The following is a 23,931-nucleotide window of genomic DNA, read 5'->3' on the forward strand; positions in this document are numbered from 1 at the left end:
ATTAATATTTATTATTTTTACATGATCAAATGTATTTCCCATAAAATGAATCATTTTTTCTTTAGTACCGCTCCTCTTTTTCTTTCTTTCTTTCGTACTTTTTAAATCATATTTTAATTTTCATTTAATTATTATTGCGCCAGTTTTTTAAATACAAATATAGAAATATTCATAAGAAAAATATTATCTATAGGATCCCTGTAGACCATGTTGTTGCGATGATAAACCAAAGCCACCACCTTGCCCGCCAAACCACCGCCCACAACGATCACGGGAACCAATCTGTGGTTGCGAACTTTGTCAGAAAAATCCTAATCATGAGAAATGTTGTGATAAGAATAGAGCATTTCGCGGTATAGATATCAATCGTGAATATTTCGAGAAAGCGTAACATTTTTTTTTTATTATATGTCGGTTTATATGCTCTATATGTAGAATGAAATTATTAAGAAGTGACATCACTTATTATATTTTATTAAATGTATTTAAATAATATATATGCGCGCATATAGAAAGATCTAAAATATTTCGTTATAAATATCCTTTCTAATACTATAAAACGATCAAGAAGTAAACTTCCTTCTTCTTTTATACAAGAGAAATTTTTGTACACTATTTACCTTTCTATTAATCCAATTGGAATTAATCCATATTACGTACAATACACTTGCGTTTCAGGAATTTCACGTGTAATCTTATCGATTATATCATTTTCAACATATAGATGTAGCTGTTTTCTTTGTAGCTAGCCACACCCCGAAGATACTATTTGGGATCATTTCCAACCAAACACTCAACAACTACAGTACTACAGTTTATTAAGTAAAGCCATTTTTATTATATTTCATCCTATTTATTGTGTCGTCTGTTTAATAAAGTAAGCTGCAAAATAATTTTTGTACAATATTTAATGCGTATTATTTGAAGCGTAAAATAGTTTTAGTGTATAATATATTTGATCCTATACATTGCATACATGTGTTCTTAGATAAATAAATTTCTCTTATTCGTTATTTATAGAATCTATAGAATTCCAATTTACTTTTAATAGTTTCACTATTACTAAAAAATAAATTCAATTTGTCACATATTCTCATTGTAACGATGACGAAAATATTTTATGAAGAGTAATTATTTTAATATCATATATTATATCTATACATTTTTTATTTCACGTAGTTAAGCTGAAAAAAATATTTCACTTCCAATTCGTATGCTTGATTCTATTACTACTTAAAGTTCGTCAGGTTTCTCAGCGTTCATTTTATTACTTATGCCCAATTCTTATTCGAAGTTAACTTCAGGCATTTGTGCGTCAGACTACAGTTATCAATTGATCGATCTGTCGAACACTGCGATCCATCCAATTGTGGGCAGTTTCTAGCACAGTACCTGTTACAGTAGGGTAATTACGCACAAGTGAAATGAATGTTGTTGTAATACCTTAAGGAAGGTGCCAACAGAAGTGATAAATTACGCGGGGAATTTGCTTTTTGTGCAACGCTTATAATTCGGTAAGTGTACCTATTATGAATTACTTACGTTTTTTTTCCATTGAATTATGATGAATTTTTTTTTGAATTTTTGAATGAATTTTTATGATGAATTACGTTTTTTTTCCATTGACTCAGATAAATTTTTTGACAGCATATGTATATGAATCATACGTATTAATGCATTCATAACATGTTTCATCAAACGACAAATATGTAATACTAATTTCCGTGATGAGAGATAGAAAGTAGATATCATTAAAAAGGTCAAGGTCACTTTTTCTTATTAAGATATTTTCTTTATTTTATAAATACTTCAGATAATATTCCTTTTAAAATGTTGTTATCAAACGATTATGTTGTCTCCTTACACGACAAAAAAAAAAAGCTTACAAATCTGAAGTATTACTACTGATAAATGTATAAGTCAAGTACTCTTTAGGTCTAAGTCGATAATTTTAAGCCTTTCTTCGTTCATTAAAGTAGGAACATGTAGTAAAAAAAAGTTTTACTTTCTTCATAATTTAATTTGCTTAGTTTTGTAACAAAATAAAAAATTAATATTTTGTACATTAATTACTTAAATGATTAATTTCGAAATACGATATTCATAATCTATTATTGTAGATTAATAACGATATTGCGTGCCTATCTTTATTTATTTTTCATTAGCACATCTAGGAGAATTTACACAAATATATTATTCTTAGAATATTTCAGTCATCTTTTTATTGGTCAAGCGTATGGAATTCTAATCAGGTTTATCCATATCTCCCCATTCATGCGTAGGTTTCGCAACTAATGTAAACATCGATCGAAATAAATCACTGGTAAAAAATCCTGAAACGTCGTTGTACTAAAAATATTTTGATAGAGCCCATGTGAATATACGATTTTTACTATACATTTAAATTTTATTTCAATAGTGCTTTCAAACCATAATAAAAATACATTGTAGATGTATTGTAACACAAAATTTTATATAATACAAAAAATATTAAAATTAGTTCCTTTCGCAGAATTGGGACTATTAGAATTATTTTACAGAAGATCGAATAAAATAAAAGAAGAAATTTACAACTTTTACACAAATAACTTTTAAATAAATCAACTTTACATTTTTGAAAATCATTCGAATGAACAAACAATATGCGTAAATCTACTACCTACAGAGGAGACATATAATAGATATATGTAAATATTTATATTAACAGTATTTCTTCTGATAATATTAGTCGCAATATCATTGCCCTGTTTATGTTTGTAACATCAAGTCCATTTTGGATATAGAGTCGAATACCAATAAGATTTAAAATTCATGTTTGTTTGATCTGTACGATTCTACAGACAATCTAATGCGTACTTCGTGATTGGCTGTTCGTTCGTTACCGATCCTTGGTAGGTTCGCTCTGCCCACTGCCAGGATTTTCCTGAGGTTGCTTATCGCGCTTTTATATTCGTTCAGACGTTTCTTCTTGCAGTCTGCGTTTAACTTTAGAAGAGGATTAAACGGTAAAACGAGTGGATCGCGACTATGCGTATATGTAAGTAAATCTATATATGTGTATTTGACAAGGTAGGTTATCGCGGGTCCCGCTCCGGATTAAGCCGAGTATGCACAATTTTTGTTCGGTAGTTACTGCAAATAGATTAGCGATCATTTAAACCTCCCTCTCCAAGTAATTATTTTCTTTATATATATTTAATCTTCGTAATACTACTTTCACAGCAATGGGTGTTATTACAACAATCAAACGAGTTTAGTGTGCTTCAGGAATACGTACTTCAAAAAGATACTTCGTTGTTATTTTCGAGATTTCTACTGTACGACAAAATGTTGTCTTTAAGTCTTAAGACTAGACTGATAATCTCTTCGACCTTAATATTTTTAGCCTTAATATTTTTACGGTGCAATAATACTTCTAAATAATAATCTTTTACTAGTTTATGTATTTTATAGCATATTTTTTAATGATATTAAATCAGAACTTATTGTGTTTTATTGATATTTTTGTTGGGTATAGGTTGCTAAACTTTTCATTGCGTAAAAACTGTATATGTGTGACAATAATATATAGAGTGTTCGAAAATTCTCTAAAACAAAATAAAAACAGAATTTGTTTCTAGAAATTAGAAGAATTGGTTTGCTAGATGATATGTAAAAAAGTTTTAAAATAGGTCACTTTTTACAACTTCTTTATCCGAATTTGTAATAAAAATATAAATAATACATTTATGTTAGTTTTGTAGATTTATGCCAATTACATACATGCTGACAATTTCATCAAAATTTATTAACGTTGCTATGATCTACAAGTGGTCAAAAAATGATGAAAATCGTAGTTTTTCGCTACTTTCGACGTATAACTGAAGTAAATTTAAAAATTCTTGCATCTTTCAACGTTTGTCGCTTGTTTCTGCGTCAACCGATTTCGATTGAATTTTCAGCATGTACATACATATATGTATAATTGACATAAATCTATGAAACATATCGTTTGAATTCTCATTACAGGCATGAATAAAAATATTGTAAAAAGTGATTTTTATTACTTTCTTCAAGATCTTTACAATTTTTTATTTATTTCAATAATTGCAATTTTTACTAAATTTTTTATATGTCGTGTATTAAAACAATTCTTCTAACATCTAAAAAAAAATTCGAGTCATTTGGTCAAATTTTTAAAAAGTTATTTTATTTTAGAGGTCGTTCGAACATTGTCATTAACCGCTGTATAAGTGAATAATGAACGAAGTGTAGGTCCATTACGTTTGATACCATTTTCTAATCCTTATTACGTTCATAAGTGACAAAGAACTTGTTTCTCATTCAATTCTTCATTTCCTTCGTATTTGAATAGAAAGAATATAGAATCTTATGACTGTATGTTACATGCAAGTAAGAAATTTTTGAACTAATATCCTTTCGTCGTTTCATTTTATAAGTAATTATATTTATTTATATATATCATTTTTATACGTAAATAGTTAAGTACTAAGAAAAACTAATCAATTTGATGTGGCGTTACTTACATGATATTTGAAAAATAACGTTTTAATTAACTGAATTGGAAAATGAAATTAGTTAAAATATTAATATAAGTAAGAACGGTTCAATTTTATGCGAAAAATTTGCATTTTTCATGGAATTCCTGTTTCTTTAATCAATAATATAGTTATTTATAATTATATGATATTCATTGCTGTAATCAAGTTTCAAATAACCAAGTGGTGAAAAACGCACGCATTCGGGGACGATACGAATATCGTAGCGTTTCTTCCTAATTTGAGCAAATCTGTTATTAAACATGTCACAAGATAAATAATTGTAATAAGGCACATTATGTTTTATTGGTATCTAGATTGGTTAAATTGATCTCGAGGCATGTATCCTATATCTACTTTTAGTAACTTCATAAATCTTTGTGTAATAGATATTTCAACGAAGAGATATTTAATATCTATTCATACGGTAACTAACATTCTTCTTCATAATCATCTACATATTTGTAATTTTAACGTATATAACCACATACGTTACTCAGAAATATCTCAGACGTAAAACTATTTACAAATATGCTTAAAAAATATTTACATAATAATCTATATTAACAATTGCAAAATTTACATAAAATCAAGATAATCGTAATTGTTACGTTAGAAAAACAATTATATTTGTCACATCCATAAAATGTGTTATGAAACAAACGCAATTTATCCATCGGTAAATACCGTTTACAGCGATAGAACGATGTCATATGATAATATTGATCACTGTGATTGCGCAATGTAGTAAATATGACTTTAATTATTGTTAAATCATTATTTCCACTACGTTTACATGCTATTATTAGTCGTGTTGAAAATAATAAGTCTATTACAATACATATTTACATATGTGAGTAATGGGTTTTCCCCGGTAGGATTTACGGGAAACATTATTTTCGTCTCTATATATGTCATGTATGTATAGTGTATGATACGCGAGAAGCTGTCATAATTAAATTTAATATCTTTTATATGCTTATTTTCATCAATGGAAACTTTGAATATTTAATAATGATAAAATACTATAAATAATATAAATAATTAATAAGTAATTAACATTTAAATTAATAATTTTTTAACAATATAGTATCTTTTTTGTCTTGTTTAATTTAATCTAAGACTATTACAATGAACAATTAATATTGTTTACTTCATTTAAAACAATGTATATATTATAAGCTAATTTATGTAATTAACGGTATATGGTTGTATCAGACAAGAAACATGAGGTGTAAATTTATACGTATCCAATCCGCATACAAATTATTAATATTCGAACCTTCTTTGAAACGGAATAACTTCTTTTAAAACTGAAACAAACGACTTGAGCTTTCTCGAAAAATTAGAAAGGTTAGTTTACAAGGTGGCGCGTACAAAATTTTTGTAAATGTTGCTGTTAGTCGAAATAAATAAAAAATTGTAAAGATCACAAAGAAAATAGCAAATATGCAATAATTACATAAATAACGAGTTGGTATCTAATATGTGATGAACATATTTGTCGATTCTAGCGAAAATGAAATAAATTTATCTCAATCGCGAAAATATTTATTCCTTATTTTATGGTTTTATTGAAGCTAGCATATTCACCTTCTCTTTATATAAAGATAATTATGAAATATTCATTAAGATAATATGTACGTTATTATCGTTAACTATAACATAATTAATCTTTTATTTATAATTTGTTTATTAAATTTATAAATATTCATATAAATTTGTATTAAAAAAGGATTAAATAATGACGATATAACAAGTTAATAGTATTTCTATAATTAAATAATAACCATATAAATTATTCTTGTTGAAAATACGTGAAGTATTTCGAATGTTCGTACTTATTTAAACATTTTATTTCTTAATTGATGAATTTGGTAATATGCACTTAACATTGATTTAACATGTAATTTGGTAATGTGTACGTTAACATTTCGTTTTCAAATTATGTAACTTGTCCCCACTTTATTCAAAACCTTCATTTTGGTTTTCGTTAATCGTGTCACGTACTCGTTGACCTCGGCAGCTTGGTCTTTTATGAATAAACCTCGAGGCATAATCCTTTTACGTAAAACCTTGAATTTTATATCTTGAACTTTGAAATTACAGGTATCCGCATAACTTACATATTCCTTGTACATTAATTATATACACTTTACAATGAAACTTTCTTCTATGTGAGTCATTTAATGCAAAAGTAATATAAGTAAAAAAAAATTGATATCTGAATAATGAGAGATAAAGTAAGAATTCTGTAAGGGATCGGATAGGCGATTCTCATTTATTCTGTTATCCATTGAAAAACTAATGAAGATATACTTACATCTCTTGTGCACAACATATAATGAAGGTTACGCTCTCGAGATGTGTTGTTAAACCTAATAGACGAAAGATTGAATTACACCGCTTTTGCTTTGAACGGCTCATATGTTAAGTCTCGAATATTACTGTATTAAGAAATGTTTGGTATTGGATAATGATTACTGATAATGTTCAAAATAATATACAAATTATCTGTACGAAAAAATATTTTTAAACTTATAGAATATTTTCGTTAAATTCTAATTGGTGTTAAGTTCTAGAACTTTGAAGAGGTCATTTATTATTTCATGTAATATATGTATTGATTGATAGTAAATTTAATTTTTAATGTTAAAAATTATTTAAAGCAGTACTTAATCATAAACTTCCTAATTTTTGCATATGATATATATATATCTTATATGTAAAGATAATAATATTATTATATAAAATAATATTATAAGTGATACATATATCAAATTTCATATCTATTTTGCCAGTTTTTAATAACAATTTTTTACTAAATTTTTTTAGTAATAAGAAGTTTCTGGTTGGTGGCTCTTGCCCTAATAACAATGTCAGAGGCAGAGAAAAATGTTGAGGCACTGCGCTCCGTTGTGGAAGGTGCAAATCAATTTAGTTCTTCATTCTACCAGGTAAAATAGTGCAATTTAAATTTTATTCCAAATACTACTTTATGAAATGCTTATTTATCCTGCAAATAATTGAAGATGAATAAATTATAGAGATGCAAATTGTTTTCAGACTGTGGCGAAACATAATCCTGGCAACCTTATTATGTCTCCTCTAAGTGCAGGTATTGTTCTTGCTATGGCTGCTTTTGGAGCTCGTGAAAACACAGAAGCCCAATTTAGAAATGTACTTCATCTACCAACGTCACAGAGTCTTGCCACATCTGGTTATCAGTCACTTATTGATAATCTCAACGTAGGTGTCTCTCTCAACCTTTTGCTTTTATTAATTTAATGTATAGTATAAATAGTAAATTTATTAATATAAAATAACAAATGCATTATTCTATGCTATATAATATTTTTTTCATGTTTTAATGTAGAACGTGAAAGACAATAAATTGGCTGTTGCAAATAAAGCCTTCTTAGCAGCAAGTTTCAATTTGAAACCAAGTTACAAAGATTTAACTGAAGTTTATTTCCGCTCTGCTTCTCAATTGGTAAACTTTGCTCAAAATAAGGAAGCTGCAAATATTATTAATAGTTGGGTCGAACAAAATACAAATAATCTCATTAAAGAGCTTATAACTGCTGGTTTGTATATGTTTATTTTATTTATTGAAGTATAAAGAAAATGCTATTGAAATTTTCGATTGAATGCATTATGGCTTCAGTATTTCTAACCACATTATGTCGTTTTATGTTATTATTAATGTTTTTTTGTAAACAGATATGCTAAATGACGCGACCAAATTAGTACTTGTCAACGCAGTATATTTTAAAGGCCAATGGAAAGATAAGTTCGACCCTAAGTTGACGAGCGATATGCCATTCCATACTAGTAATGTTGAAGTAAAAAATGTTCCTACAATGTATAGACGAGGTAAATACAAATACGGAGTACTTCCAGATTTAAATGCCAGATTCGTTGTAATACCATACAAGGTAAGTTTAGAAGGAAAAAGTCAATAATGTACAAAAAGAAGCTGCTGTTGTGGAAAACTTAATCAAATAAATCTTCTAGGGTGACGAATTGAGTATGGTCATAATTCTTCCAAATGAAATTGATGGTTTGTCTGATGTTGAGAAAAAATTACAAAATACAAGTTTGTCCAACATTGTAAGTCAAGGTTATGAGCAAGAAATAGAATTATCGTTACCAAAGTTCAAGGTGGAAAGTAGGCTTGAACTCAATGAAGTCTTAAAAGAGGTACATATATATATACAAAGTGTAATTCATGTAGAGATAACTGTTTTTTATATTTCAACTCCTATTTTATGTAGATGGGTTTGACTGATGCATTTACTTCTCGCGCTAATTTTTCTGGGATTGCTGATGAAAATTTGCACGTCAGTGATGTTATACAAAAGGCATACATTGAGGTAAATGAAGAAGGAAGCGAAGCTGCTGCTGCAACTGGTAAGTGAATAAACATTCTATGTTATGCAGTTTATATTTAAATTACGTAAGATATCACTTTACGCACGTAGCAGGTATGAAAATATTTAAAAAATAATGTAATATTATACAAAAATTATTTTTTTATTTATTTCATACTGCTCTGGCTTTTAATCTAATCATATTTTCTAGAAGGTGATAGTATAACATCCTTAGCAAACTTAGAACTTACTCCTCTGCCTTTCTCCATCCCCTTCTTCACTACACCAGTCCAATGTATTTTTTGTTGCACTTGGAATTTGTTATCCTCTACTACCTTCCTTCCCTCTTTTTACATAGCCTTCTCCATCACTTTTCAGACTATCTCTTTATATTCCTTCTCAGCTTTCTCTTTGCTTTTTGCTGCCCTCCAATTTCCAATCTTCCAGCCTGTTCTTCCTTTTCTTCTCCCTCTTACTTCTTTTCTTCGCTACATTCTACCACTATCTTGTTCTCTGACTCTCTTACCCATTCTTTATGACTTAAAACCTTTCTCATTGTCCTGATGTGCAGTTCCACATTTTGTATTTTTTCATTATTATATAATTCGGTATGCTTCTACCTAAGCCTAAGATTCATTTCATATATTTTCTTTGGATTCAATTTATCCTTCCATCTGCCTGTCGCCTCCAGATTTCCGCCCCACAGAAAGGTGCACTTTGTACTAACAAACCAAAAATTTTCAGTATTTTTTCAAAAGATACTAAATTTATTTATGTCAATAATAATATTCACTATTGAGAGGTGTTGAGTAATTTGGAAATATAAATGTGACATATGAATAAAAATAGAAGAACTGAAAAAATTAAAGTAATACAGTTAATATTATAACAATATCATGTTATTATATATGATATACTAGGAGATAAGTATACAAAAACACATAAATTTATCACATAAAATATCAGTATTTTGATTGGTTTCAATTTTTGCTTAATTTATGATTCTTTTGAGCTTTTGAATAGTTTGGAGAGAATGATTGTTAGTATTATTATTTCATATTTTAATATTTCAGTCTAATTAATAAAAATTTGCTTGTATGTTCCTCCTAATTTTTTGCAAGCTATGTAAATATGCGTATGTGTATTTATTTTCTCTGTATAAGTTTAAATCTATTATATCAAAAAATATATATCTATAACGTGTTTATGTGTGTACACAATAGTTCAAAATGCTTCCTCATGTTTGGTTTGCTGCATGAAATAGTATGCTTCCTGTTATTTCTAAATATACAGTTCTTTGCATTAATATTTAATTGTCTGTTATTATGTGTTTTCACATGTGTATGTTTCATATTAGTTTATTTTATACAATATCTTAATCATTTAGTGAAAGGTAATATGGAGATACTATAAGTAAAGAAGCTAGGTATATATTGACTACATATTAAGCGAACTATTTATATAGTCAATAAATAATTTATTCTGACTATATATTAGAAATGTGTTTTTCAAAATGCAAATTTTTAATAATGTTGGATTTCAAGGATGTAGTATGTGTAGCTTAGTACAGCTGAGTCTGCAATAAATATTCATCAAATATTCATACTTACATTGTCCCCTTAATTAGATGATAATTATATTAATCATGAATCATAACTATTATAATTATTAACAAAATCACATAAATCGAAAATAGAAAAAGAGGGAGGAAGACGGACGAATTTAGTGAAAACGAATTTGGTTGAAGTGTTTTTCTTCTAATTGATAATAGTATACAATTTTTTTCGACAGAAATGGAGATTGCGCTCTTCTTGTCTCCTTCCCTAGAAGAGTTTCGAGTAAATGGACCATTCTTTTATGCAATTACATCACGGGATGACAACGTAGTTCTCTTCAAAGGCCGCGTCATTGACTGCGAGACAACTGCGTGATTTCCTTGATTATGTTATATGTTTTTATTTCAGTCAATTACTTTATCTATTCTTGTCAAGAATTATACGTAATATCAATTTCTTCGCTCTTTTTCCTTTCTTCACATTCACTCTAATATAGCAAAATCTTCTATATTATGAGTTTAATGGTTTTCCAATAATATCATTTCGCTCACCTTAATTTTGATGTAATAACATAGCACATTGTAGAGATCCAATTCTTCATCTATTTAGTTCGTGCTTGTGGCTCAAATGAATAATGCAGTATTAATTACTTGTGGCAGGTCTCAGTGTAAGGCCTCTTTCGAGCATTTGGTCACCGCCGAAGCCCATTGAGTTCCACGTCAATCGACCATTCCTGTCGATTGTTAAATACAACAATGTGATTTTGTTTTTAACGAATATCGTATCTATATCGTAATTTCGTTTCTTTTACCTTGAAAATTAAATAGATAACATATCGACTTTACACTGTATAATGGATCCCTACGTCTTTCCCATTTTTTTACGTTATTAAACATCAAATTAGGGATTAACAGCATACACCATATCGTGGATTGTTCTGCCAATCTCTGCAATTTTAACATGACAAGTTTTCTTGACTGGATCAACCGATTTAAATAGATGAGTGTTTATACGTGGAGAAAGTTATTCCTATTCATATTGCATCTTAAAATACATTATATTAACATTATTTGATCAAAGGAAATCGCGCAATACCATTAAAAGATCATGTAACACTATGAAGCATATATATGGAAGATGAAATAAGACTTTCCTGTTTTATGTGTATCATGAATTTAACTTACTGTTAACAATATAATTTGTATTTTATTAAAAATTTTCATCTCTATTTTATGTTTCTATCGCTTTATTATATTTACTTCCTTGTAACATATTTGAACTTAACTTGCTTCCTTTAACCATTGAATTGTTCCTTATTTATTTTTACAATTTAATATCAAGACTGAAATCAAGACTCAATACATATAGATTTTGTCTTGTCTTCAGAAAATTTTATTCATTTTTTTACTGTATTCTGTTCTTATTGCATTAATTTAAATGTCGAGTATTTGATAAATGCAACATATTCCTATCACGCTATCATATACTTTATTAACATATCATTTTCTTTATTATAACAGCTTGTAATATAATATTTATTATATCTTCATGTCTGCTTATTATAGTTTTCTTTATATTTTGTATATCAAATTTTTCTTTTTTTTTTTCTAACAAAAACATTTCAATATCTATGTGCAGAATTTAAAAAATATATAAACTACTGTACAAAAGATACATGACTCCATTTAAAAGAATAGAATTGATATTAACTTCACCTCCGAAAATTCTATTTCATGGAACATTCTGTATATTTAAAAACCACTTTTGAAACATTGGTATTAAACTTAACAAATTAGACTTACTCATGTATTATATCATGTGTTATTTATAATGTATATAGTTGTGCACATAGTATCTTTTTTAATTTTCAAAGATGCATAGGTTAGTGCCTTTGATGTTGAAATTATATTTTTCGGTTGTTACATCTCACTAACGTGTTAACAACCTATTACAATGTTCCAAAATTTACTAAGATAAATCAATTTTCCAATATAATTTTGAACAATATTCCATAGCACGTTTTAGTTGTTGAGGGACGATCGTAAGTTCTACTGTTTCGATTTTCTACATTTCAAATTTTTGTTCCCACATTTGTTTCGAGAAGATGGATTTACTGATTTTCTAGGAGTTCGAGTTTCACTTTTATTTTTTTTTTTTTTATTAAATAAATCTTAAATTTATGAGTAAGTCAGAAATACATTAGATGATTCCGCTACTTCTTGGTTTCACGGCTTGGTTTTGCTTTCGTGGAGTAAAAACGCAAACCTTAATCTATATATTCTAGATCTTCCTGCTCTGCTACACATATGAAACAAATTCGAACCATTTCCAAAAGTTTATCTAGTTCAATCGTTGCTTCTTATTTTATATGACAGATGTTTTAATATCGAAATTTTATGTTCATTTAAAGCAAAATTATAAGAAACAATATCATTTCGATTAATTTTAAAAATTCACTTTCTGGCATGTAAATTACTTCTGATATGTATGATCATATGATGATATGTATGTTAGGTAAATTCAGAATTTAATTTCACATTTGTCCAAATAGCGTTTGCATTCATTCTCCAGTCTATACACATCACTACTTTTTGTTGTTACAAAAAAAAAAAAAAAAAAAATAACATCGGCACGTGTATATTGGTATTGGCAACATCAGTATATATTCTTAGCATTTATTCATGTATAATATTTGTCCTTTTTAGGTTTTGTACTTGTTGGCGAAGCACTCGGAGTTTCACATCCACCTTTAGTCTTCAAAATTGATAGACCTTTTTATTTTGCAATTCAACATAGTAACGTTGATTTGCCAATCTGGATCTTCAAAGGGCTGCTAATTAAACCTTGATTAGCAATTATATAATATACTTAACAGTCAGATTTTTGTGCTTTGTTTTGGTTCCGTGTATACACGTATTGTTTATTTTTGAAATGCTGAAATAAAATAGCTTTCGTTCGTATCTTCTTTTATTATCAAACATAATAAAGTAGAAACTTCTACGATGTGCAACATTTATAATTTCTCTGATACTCCTTTTTGCGTTTGTTTGCAAGGAGTTCATTCATAGGTTATGTACAAATTTTTTGTCTTTTCTTCAATTCATGGTGCCATAATATAACACATTATCGTTCAATTCATGTCGTCCCATATAGCAAGAGTAAATGGAAAAATAGAAAATAGCGTTGTTCAATTGAAATTATTACGATCATTATACAATTTGTTTCAGGTTTCTTTGCAGTGTTACAGTCTTCAGTGACAATAATGCAAATGATGATTAACCATCCTTTCTTTTATAGTATCTTCAAAATCGTTACAAATCTGGGAACAAAAATAATCTTATTCCACTGTTTCATGGTCTTGTCGAAGATCCAGTTTTTGAGTAATTTAATTGTTACTTCTTTGTACATACCTTGAGAATGGATATAAATTATTTGCAAATTTTAGGGCATATTGGATTATTAAAGGATATATAGATATAGATATAGTTGCAAGGGAAATATTTAAATCACTCTATTGCTATTATAGGCATAGTTATTTGCTGCTACTGTATCAGTATTAATTACAGTGCTATAGCTAGAAATTGCTGAAATTCTAGAGAAGATGTCAGTGAATCATCCGTTCATCTATGCTATCATCTAAACAGAGAACAAAGATTTTTAAGGGACACATTATTAAACCCTAAACTTTCACATTGATAACGTTACAATAATGTTATTGTTACTTCAATAGAATGAAAAGCGTTACAAAATAAAATAAATATTGTCGTGTACATTGTACATACGCAACATTGTTTATTTATTTATTGGGGGAAATGTTCATTCTATTACGTTTTTATTTACAGATCATTTCAATCTTGTCAGTCACAGGATTGAAATTAATTATTAATTAATTAATTATTAGTTAAAAGCGTGATTAGTTGCAGATGTGTGAAGTTAGTTGCAACCTGCTTGTATCGCGATTAACTTCTTTTTAATTCGCTGCTTTATAAGTTGGAATGCATTATGTTAACTGTATGCATTACTGATTATGTACTTACGTTATACATATGTATCTCTGTATAATTTACAAAACTAGATTCTTTACAATATTATAGTACAATTGACTTTTGTTTGACTCGAATTTCAAGGTGAAAGCCGAACAATCTTTAAATCATGGATGCTCTGCCTTATCGAGTTTTATACTCTTATAGAGGTTTTCCCCTTAATGAGATATGACTGTATTTGCAAATATTTTAGAAATATCGTGTGTGCGTGCCTGCGAGCGCGCGCGCGCGCGTATGCGTCTGTGACTTACGGTATGAGCACTTTTAAAAAATTAAGTAGCAAATAAAAAGTAAGCAATCGTTAACCTAAAAAGGTAGAGTATTCGTCGAATTATCACAGCTTCACAACCTGTATAATTTGTACCTCACGATTTTGAGGTACGAAATTAATATACATAATGTTTCATTTGATTCTTATAAATTAACGTATTCTCGATTTAAGAATTTTACCCGATACAGTTAATTTTGTATACAAGTGATACAGAGGAAAATATCAGTTAGTCTGATATTTTATTTATTTCAATATACGAACCACTAGATATAGATATACTATGTTTTGGAAATTACGATGTTATTATAATCCAGTTATAAAATTGAAATTTTCTGTTTATTATTCATTTTCCCATAAGATTATCAACATCGTAGAAACGATTAAAAGTTTTGCAATTTTGTTTTTTACACACATACTTTGCACCCTAAATTTCAATTTTCACCGAATTAAGACAATTGTACTGTTGTATATTATAAATGTTTCTTATTAACATTGTTTGCGGAGAATGTTTTAGGTAATTACTTAGGATGCTGCGGCCTTCATTGCATTTCGATGATTGTTTACTATGTTGTCGGCGGTATGGTTCTAAATAACTTTTTGTTTTCGCCAAGTGTCAGTTTCAGAGATATTTGTAAAAGCTCTCGGTATCACTGGAGTGACTGGTTCCTACAATTCTCCGCAGGGAGGGCTCACTTATGTGAGTCTATGGGGGCTGGCAAACCTACGTTCCCGCAGCCAGGGAGAACCGTCGGGACAAGCGTCCCGCTTACGTGAGTCCTCTACGTACACAGGGAAGATCGCCGGGAGTGTAATGCGCTTGACCGCGGTTATGCTCTTTTTACGTGGCCTTGGGTAGTAGCGCACCTACGATCCTGATTCCAAGGGTCGGACCGTCGGGATAAGTCCCGCGTACAAAAGTACTTTTAGCCCCCATTTACGTGAGTCCCACCCGAGTCTGCCGAGCAAGGTTAGCAGGTCGCCGAGCCGGCAGTAACGTGGCCGTACATCCACACGATAGTCCGACCAATGACTTAGAATGGTACCACGAGGGGCGAGTGTGAGCGCGGAGGGAGTAGCGATCCCTCTACTCGACCAGTTCGGGTTTGGCAGTGGTTTAAGCCAAGATGCTGGCAAGACGGCCGTTTAAGGGGTGCGGGTGCCCTCCTTCCACCGGCACTCCTGAACGGTCCGTCGGCGGATGAGCAGCGTATCAACTGCTCCGGAACCGTCCTGGAGAGACGGTAGGACTTAGAAAACGCCCCGTTCGACTTGAGATGAGTGACAGCCCTTGCAGGCCTAACTAATACAGGTAGCAAGGTACTGGGTACCTTGCGCGCTGGTTGGGCGTAACCCCAACCTCTATGATTCTAGGGGACTCGGGTTCAGTATGGCGAAAAATTAACGCCGCGGAATGAGCCCGTAAAACATAAGACACACTAGTTGCTTCCTACAATTGTGCATCTGTGACACCTTAAGCGTTGATATTGATTGCCGGCCGGATAAATTGACACCTGACTCAATCCTGACTCTCATCGTTTGTTTAAAGTATATATAGGATTAGTTGTCAGTTTATCCAACCGCCGTAAGGTGGCTGGCAACCAATGTTAACGCATGCGCTGTAACGTACGCACAATTATAGGTGCTAATCACTGTAGTACTATCGACGGTTTCTGTAAACATCTCGAAAACTAGAAGAACCTGCCGGTAAAAGTTGTTCAAAATGTTGATTCCTGCAACACATTGTAAATGTCGTTGAAATCCGAGATGGCAGCAGCTTCCTTAATAATTGTCATGTTTTACAATAAACTCTCGATATTAACACATTCACCATAGTTATTCAAGGAAAAAGTGGCTTTCCATATTCCAAATATCAATATTTAAGTAATATTCCGTCACAGATATGAAACAGTGAGTTTTGGGTAGCTCTCGGTGCTTTCAAACATGTATGCATGTGTGACTTCCGGTAGCGAACGTGTATATATCTGCTTCATATCGCTGTTTCTGCTCTATTCATACACTTACACATAACATTCGGCATAACTCTGTTTCAGGTTTGCTTATGATAAAGAAAACGGCTCGTAATATAGAGGAGTTCAAAATTAATCAGCCATTCTTTTATTATATCATAAAAAGTATAAACGATGAAAAGGAAAATGATATTAGCTTATCATTATTCTGCGGTTCTGTTATCGAACCCGAAATCTAAGAACAACAGTGACATAATAGTAATATCATAGTAATGTGATAATTAATTCATGTACTCCGTAGTTATAAGCTAATAATACCAAAGTTATAATTCTAATAATACCTTGTTCCACAATAAATGTGTTGCATTTACTTTAAATTTGGATTATTTTGCTCTTACACCAAAAATTATATATACTTATATAAATTAAATAAATCCTACATACTCTCCCTTTCTTAAACAACTTCTTTGAAACAATAATAATTTCCATAAAATTTGTTTCAGGAGTACTCTTCGTTCTTTCGAGTCTTCCTGCCCCCACCCCAGTGATGAAAATCGACCGACCATTTTTCTACAGCATTTATAAAAGTCAATCTAACGATCAAAATATCGTAATGTTATTCAAAGGACACATTAATAATCCTTAAAATATATTATTTTTATATTTGTATGGAATGGAAATTATGTATGGATATAAGATTGTTGGGTGAAAGCCATTCATGGTGGAAAGGGAAAAATTAAAAAAATAGATAAAATACATATTGAAATTATTGTCACCTCTCATTCATCTCACGGTTTTCGATGATTTTTGAATATGTTGCAGAAATTAACATTTCCTGCCGCAGTGAATTCTGTTTATAGTTGTCTTTTGTTTTTTATTCTGATTTAATTTGTACTTTACAATTTGTCCAACTGGACATTTGATAAATTATAATTTTGCGTGTGCGATATACTGGGTAATACGATATACCGATATTTTCCTTAATTTCTTTGATCACACAATTGACTATATCTGATTAAATTCTTAAATGGGGAATAGGTTTCGATGTTTTTTCACGGCTGCAACCCCGACAGTACTCTGTTATTCTTTGTGCAATTGTCAACGTGAACGAACGTCTAACTGAAACCACCCGAGAATTGATAATCTCAACGTAGGTATGTCTCACAACCCTTTGTTTTTATTATTTTAACGTATAGTATAAATTATAAATTCGTTAATATAAAATAACAAATGTATTGTTTTACTCTATATGATACCTTTTACATGTTTTAACTGTTTGAGACCGCGATCGCACTGTTTAGATTTGGTGTGGAAAAGTCGCAATATATTTAGACGCTACGGACGACTGACGGTACTTTGTATTTCACTGTTATCTTTTCAATAATTTTTATCGAACGAAACTTGAAATCTTTATAAACTAATAGTACGCATATACAATAATATAGATGTATTTCATAAAAATAACTAATATGACTATCACGGGAATCAATCTGTGGTTGCGGACTTTGTCAGAAAAATCCTAATCATGAGATATATTGTGATAAGAATAGAGCAATCGTGAATATTTCGAAAAAGTATAAAATTTTTTCTATTATATGTCGGTTTATATGCTCTATAATGAAATTATTAAGAAGTGACGTCACTTATTATATTTTTTAGAAAGATCTAAAATGTTTCATTATAAATATCATTTGTGATACTCAAAAGCGATCAAGAAGTAAATTTCTTTCTTCTTTCTCACAAGAGAAATTTTTGTACACCGTTTATCATTACATCAATCCACTTGGAATTAATCCATATTACAGACAATACACTTGCTTCAAGAATTTCACGAATAATCTTACCGATTACCTCATTTTCGACATATAGATGGAACTATTTTCTTTGTAGCTAGCAACACCTGCAAGATACTATTTGGGATCATTTCCAACCAGGCACTCAACAAGAACAGTACTACTGTTTATTAGGTAAAGCCATTTTTATTACATTTTTCTTTATTTCTCATCTCGCCTATTTAAAACACTCTTTTGTAAATATATACAAATAGCGAATCAAATAAATTACAAAGTAATTTTGTCAAATATTTAATGCGTATTATTTGATACGTAAAATAGTTTTAGTGTATGAAATATTTAATCCTATACATTGTATACATGTACTCACATACCTACATACTTACGAAGTCTACTTATTTAAACAAAATTTACTTATAAATGTCTCTCATTCATTATTTATAAAATCTATAGAATTCCAATTTACTTTTAGTAGCCTGACTATTACTAAAAAATAAATTCAATTTATTACCTAATGACGAAAATATTTTATAAAGCATGATTATCTTAATATCATATATTATATCTATACATTTTTTATTTCAAGTAGTTAAGCTGGAAAATATATTTTATTTCCAACTCCTATGCCTCTTTCTATTACTACTTAAGGTTCGTCAGATTTCTCAGCGTTTATTTTATTACGCATGCGCAATTGTTATTCGAACCTCACTTCAAGCATTAGCGCTTCAAACTGCAATTATGAATTAATTGATCTGTGGAACATTTCGATTCATCGAATTTTGGGCAGTTTCAAACACAGTGCCCATATACCCACGTATGGAGCGCATCGTACGCAGTTGTGTAAGTGTGCACAGATGAAGAGAATGTATTTTTATTGTTTCAAGAAGGTGTCAACAGGTACTGATATATTATACGGGAAATGTGCTATTTGTGCAACGCTTACAATTTGGTACACATACCTATTATGGATTACTTATGTTTTTATTTCATTGAGTCAGATACATTTTTTGACAGAATGTCTATATGAATATACATATTTATACGTTCATAACATATTTCATCAAATGACAAATATGTAATACTAATTTCCGTGATGCGAAATAGGAAGCAGATATCATTAAAAATATCAGGGTCATTTGTTCTGATTAAGATTTTCATTATCTTATTGATACTTTTCATAATAATCCGTTTATAATGTTGTTATGAAGCGATTATGTGGGATCCTTACGTGAAAAAGAAAACTTACATATTTGAAGTGCTATTACTGATAAATACGTAGGTCAAGTACTCTTTAAACTATACACAATCTCTCTTCGATAGTCAATGAAATCAATTGATCCTCGTTTAATCCTTCCACTTCAAGTAATTATTTTCCTTATATACATTCAATCTTCGTCATTTTTACCTTTTATATCAAAGGATGTTATTAAAGCAAGAGAGTTTAACGTGTATCAGAAATACGTATTTCTAAACGACACTTTGTTGTTATTTCCGAGATTTCTACTGTATGAATAATGTTGTCTTTAAGTCTCAAGACCCGATCGACGATCTCTTCGATCTCTTGGCCTTAACAATTTGACAGTGCAATGATACTTCTAAATAATAATGTTTATTTTTTACTAGTTTATGTCTTTCATAGCACATTTTTTAATGATATTAAATAAAAACTTACTGTTTTTTATTGATATTTTTGTTGGGTGTATGCTAGACGTTTCACTACGAAAAAGCTATATACAGGGTGTTCGGCGGCAGGTTTCCGAAAATTTAGGAGGTTACTCTTGGAGCCGAAAAAAGACGAAAATTGTGAATAAAGATATTGTGTTTTCCGCTAAAGTTTTTAGTTATTGCTAATTAAAGTCGGCCAAAATATCCCTGCACGCGAGCAAACCTTCTTACGCGGATGATAAGAGGTCAGCCTAAATATTAGTATAACTTGGAATTATTCAGGAACGGCCATGATATTTAAGAAGTTCTTTTTGAAAGCAAGGGTATGGTAATGAGGAAGCGTATAAGATGTGTTTAAAAAAAACAGAAATCAATTTCGCACAATCATCCGAGTTTATAGAGCAAGAATTTTATTATTAAGATTTACAATACAATCTATACTGCCAGTCCTTAATTACAATATGTTAACAAATTGTTTTTAGTAAGAAGAAGTTTCTGGTTGGTGGCTCTTTCCCTAATAACAATGTCAGAGGCAGAGAAAAATGTTGAAGCACTGCGCTCCGTTGTGGAAGGTGCGAATCAATTTAGTTCTTCATTTTTCCAGGTAAAATAGTGAAATTTAAAATTTATTCCAAATACTGATGAATAAATTATGAGACACTTATTGTTTTCAGACTGTGGTAAAACACAATCCTGGCAACCTTATAACGTCCCCTTTAAGTGCAAGTATTGTTCTTGCTATGACAGCTTTTGGAGCTCGTGGAAACACAGAAGCCCAGTTTAGAAATGTACTTCATCTGCCAACTTCAGAGAGTCTTGCCACATCTGGTTATCAGTCACTTATTGATAATCTCAACGTAGGTATCTCTCACATACCTTTGCTTTTATTGCTTTAACGTATAGTATAAATTATAAATTTATTAATGTGAAATAATAAATGTGTTATTTTACGTTATATGATATTTTTTACATGTTTTAATGTAGAGTTTTAAAGACAATAAACTGGTTATTGCAAGTAAAGTCTTCGTAGCAGCAAGTTTAAATTTGAAACCAAGTTACAAAAATTTAACAGAAGTTTACTTCCGCTCTGCTTCTCAATTGGTAAACTTTGCTCAAAATAAGGAAGCTGCAAATATTATTAATAGTTGGGTCGAACAAAATACAAATAATCTCATTAAAGAGCTTATAAATGCTGGTTTGTATATGTTTATTTTATTCATTACGATGTAAAGACAATACTATAGAAAATTTATATTGAATGCATTCTAACTTCAATTTGTACTATGAAGTTTTATGTTGTTATGAATGTTTTTTGTATACAGAAATGCTAAGTGACACAACAAGGTTAGTACTTGTCAATGCAATATATTTTAAAGGCGAATGGAAAGATAAGTTCGACCCTACGTTGACGCGCGATAAGCCATTTCACATTAGTAAAGATGAAGTAAAAGATGTTCCTACAATGTATAGACATGGTAATTACAAACTTGGAGTACTTCCAGATTTAAATGCTACATTCATTGTAATACCATACAAGGTAAGTTTAGAAGGAAAAAGTCAATAATGTATAAAAAGAAGCTGCTGCTGAGGAAAACTTAATCAAATAAATCTTCTAGGGTGACGAATTGAGTATGGTCATAATTCTTCCAAATGAAATTGATGGTTTGTCCGATGTTGAGAAAAAATTACAAAGTACAAGTTTAACGAACATTCTAAGTCAAGGAAGTGAGATAGCAGCGGCATTATGGTTACCAAAGTTCAAGGTGGAAAGTATGCTTGAACTTAATGATGTCTTAATAGAGGTATATATATATAAAATATAATTCATGTATAGATAACTATCTTTTATATTTTAATTCCTCTTCTACGTAGATGGGTTTGACTGATGCGTTTACTACTGCTGATTTTTCTGAGATTGCTGATGGTGAAGATTTGCATATCAGTGATGTTATACAAAAGGCGTACATTGAAGTGAATGAAGAAGGAAGCGAAGCTGCCGCTGTTTATGGTAAGTGAATGAACATGTTATGTTATGGAGTTTATGTTTAAATTAAGCAAAATATCACTTTGTGCAACTATTAAATATGAAAATATTAAAAAAATAATTTAATACGATAAGAAGTTTTTTTCATTTATTTTATACTGCTCTTGCTTTGTGGCTACAGAATGACTGTCAGACGTCTGTTATATCACTACTTAGGCTAATTTTATATCCATGCATATTTTCTATGACATGATGGTGTAATATACATAGGAAAAAAAAAACGAAAATAAAAATCTTCATTAGAATCTTGTCACTGATAGGATTGAAATTAATTAAAATCACGATTAATTGCATGATAGTTACCATGATTAATTTGCGTGAAAGAGCATGTGCAGCCAGTTACAATGCGCTTGCATCGTGATTAATTTCTTTTATTTCATGAAATGAAATTTTTAGATCATGAAAGCTTTGCCTTATCGCGTTTTATACTCTTATATAACAAAGGTTTTCTACTTAATGAGATTTGACTGCATTTACATTTCATTTTTACATGTTTTATTATTATTTTACATATATTTTTAAATATGGTCCATGTTGTAACCTCTTATAATATCCTCTTTATGTCGTTCCACATATATGCATGTGGGACAACCGGTAGCGAACGTGAAAATATTTGCTTCACATCGTTCCTGTTGCTCTGTTATTGTTCCTTAGAAATTATGTTCCTATAATGTGTGTTTAATTAATATGCGATGATATATTAATATATAATAGTTTGGTTTAGTAGTATAAAAGTTTGGCATAATTCTGTTCCAGATCCCATGATGGACTTCATGTGTATTCCTTACAGAACGAGGATGAGAATTAATAAGCCTTTTTTTTATTATATCATAAAAACTATGCATGACGAAAAAGAAAATGATATAACACTCTCATTATTCTGCGGTTCTGTTAACGAACCCAAACTCTAAGGACAGTAGTATCATAATAGCAATATCATAGTAATGTGATAGTTAACACTTTACTGACCGCTAGCGGTTCAACAGCATACGCACGTTCGACCGGCAACTCAGGCGCAGATTCTCCCTGGCGCCGGTTCTGTTTGGGTTTAGACTCTCCAATATCATTCTTTTCCTTCATCGCGAACGGCATGTTTTTCAAATTGGTATAAAACTATGGGAGCTTACAAATCAACGCAACTGACGCAACTGAGAAAGGTACCTTAGTACTAAATAACAAATTACTGTTTAAATAATGAGAAAGATAAAGCGTTAATTCGTATGCTCTCTAGTTATAAGCATTGTAATAATACCTTGTCTCATAATAAATGTTAACTTATGTAAATGAAACTTTTTCCTTAGTATTGTTCCACTTTCTTTTTCTTTCTCTCGTACCTTTTAAATCATAGTTTAATTTTCGTTTAATTATTATTGCCCCATAAATTACAAAATAATATTGTTAAATATTTAATGCATATTATTTGATACGTAAAATAGTTTTAGTGTATAAAATATTGGGTCCTATACATTGCATACATGTACTCCCATACCTACATACTTACGAAGTCTGCTTATTTAAACAAAATTTACTTATAAATGTTTCTTATTCGTTATTTACAAAATCAATAAAATTTCAATTTACTTTTAATAGTCTGACTATTACTATAAAATAAATTCAATTTGTCATATAATGACGAAAATGTTTTATAAAGCGTAATTACCTTAATATCATATATTATATC

The 23,931-nt window shown here is 30.1% G+C and overlaps 2 protein-coding genes and 1 long non-coding RNA gene across 6 annotated transcripts; 2 read left to right on the forward strand and 1 right to left on the reverse strand.

Moving 5' to 3' along the window:
* The first annotated feature begins 2,878 nt into the window (after window positions 1-2,878).
* LOC139993934 (antichymotrypsin-2-like) lies at window positions 2,879-17,439 on the forward strand. Of its 4 annotated transcripts, none has more exons than XM_072016129.1 (8): window positions 2,879-3,037; window positions 7,374-7,495; window positions 7,605-7,787; window positions 7,915-8,125; window positions 8,262-8,476; window positions 8,556-8,741; window positions 8,816-8,951; window positions 17,252-17,439. In XM_072016129.1, exons 1-8 carry the CDS (start codon window positions 3,028-3,030, stop codon window positions 17,392-17,394), a joined length of 1,206 nt encoding a protein of 401 aa, XP_071872230.1. In that variant the 5' UTR covers window positions 2,879-3,027; the 3' UTR covers window positions 17,395-17,439. The 4 variants fall into 4 exon arrangements, with proteins under 4 accessions (XP_071872230.1, XP_071872229.1, XP_071872232.1 ...); XM_072016128.1 differs by having other exon boundaries at window positions 16,833-17,340; XM_072016131.1 differs by lacking the exon at window positions 17,252-17,439 and adding an exon at window positions 11,127-11,311.
* LOC139993940 (uncharacterized) lies at window positions 9,266-11,158 on the reverse strand. The gene is made up of 2 exons (XR_011801488.1): window positions 11,019-11,158; window positions 9,266-10,954 (listed from the first exon to the last, which is right to left on the reverse strand). It is a non-coding gene; the product is annotated as an uncharacterized lncRNA (long non-coding RNA).
* Window positions 17,440-18,273: 834 nt separating the features above from the next.
* On the forward strand, window positions 18,274-23,554 carry LOC139994417 (antichymotrypsin-2-like). Its single transcript, XM_072017028.1, has 9 exons — window positions 18,274-18,285; window positions 18,643-18,715; window positions 20,689-20,810; window positions 20,881-21,063; window positions 21,191-21,401; window positions 21,529-21,743; window positions 21,823-22,008; window positions 22,079-22,214; window positions 23,007-23,554. The coding sequence occupies exons 1-9, from the start codon at window positions 18,274-18,276 to the stop codon at window positions 23,159-23,161; spliced, it is 1,293 nt and encodes a 430-aa protein (XP_071873129.1). The 3' UTR covers window positions 23,162-23,554.
* Window positions 23,555-23,931: the final 377 nt, after the last annotated feature.

This window comes from Bombus fervidus, chromosome 14 (genome assembly GCF_041682495.2).
Source record: "Bombus fervidus isolate BK054 chromosome 14, iyBomFerv1, whole genome shotgun sequence".
Lineage (NCBI taxonomy): Eukaryota > Metazoa > Arthropoda > Insecta > Hymenoptera > Apidae > Bombus > Bombus fervidus.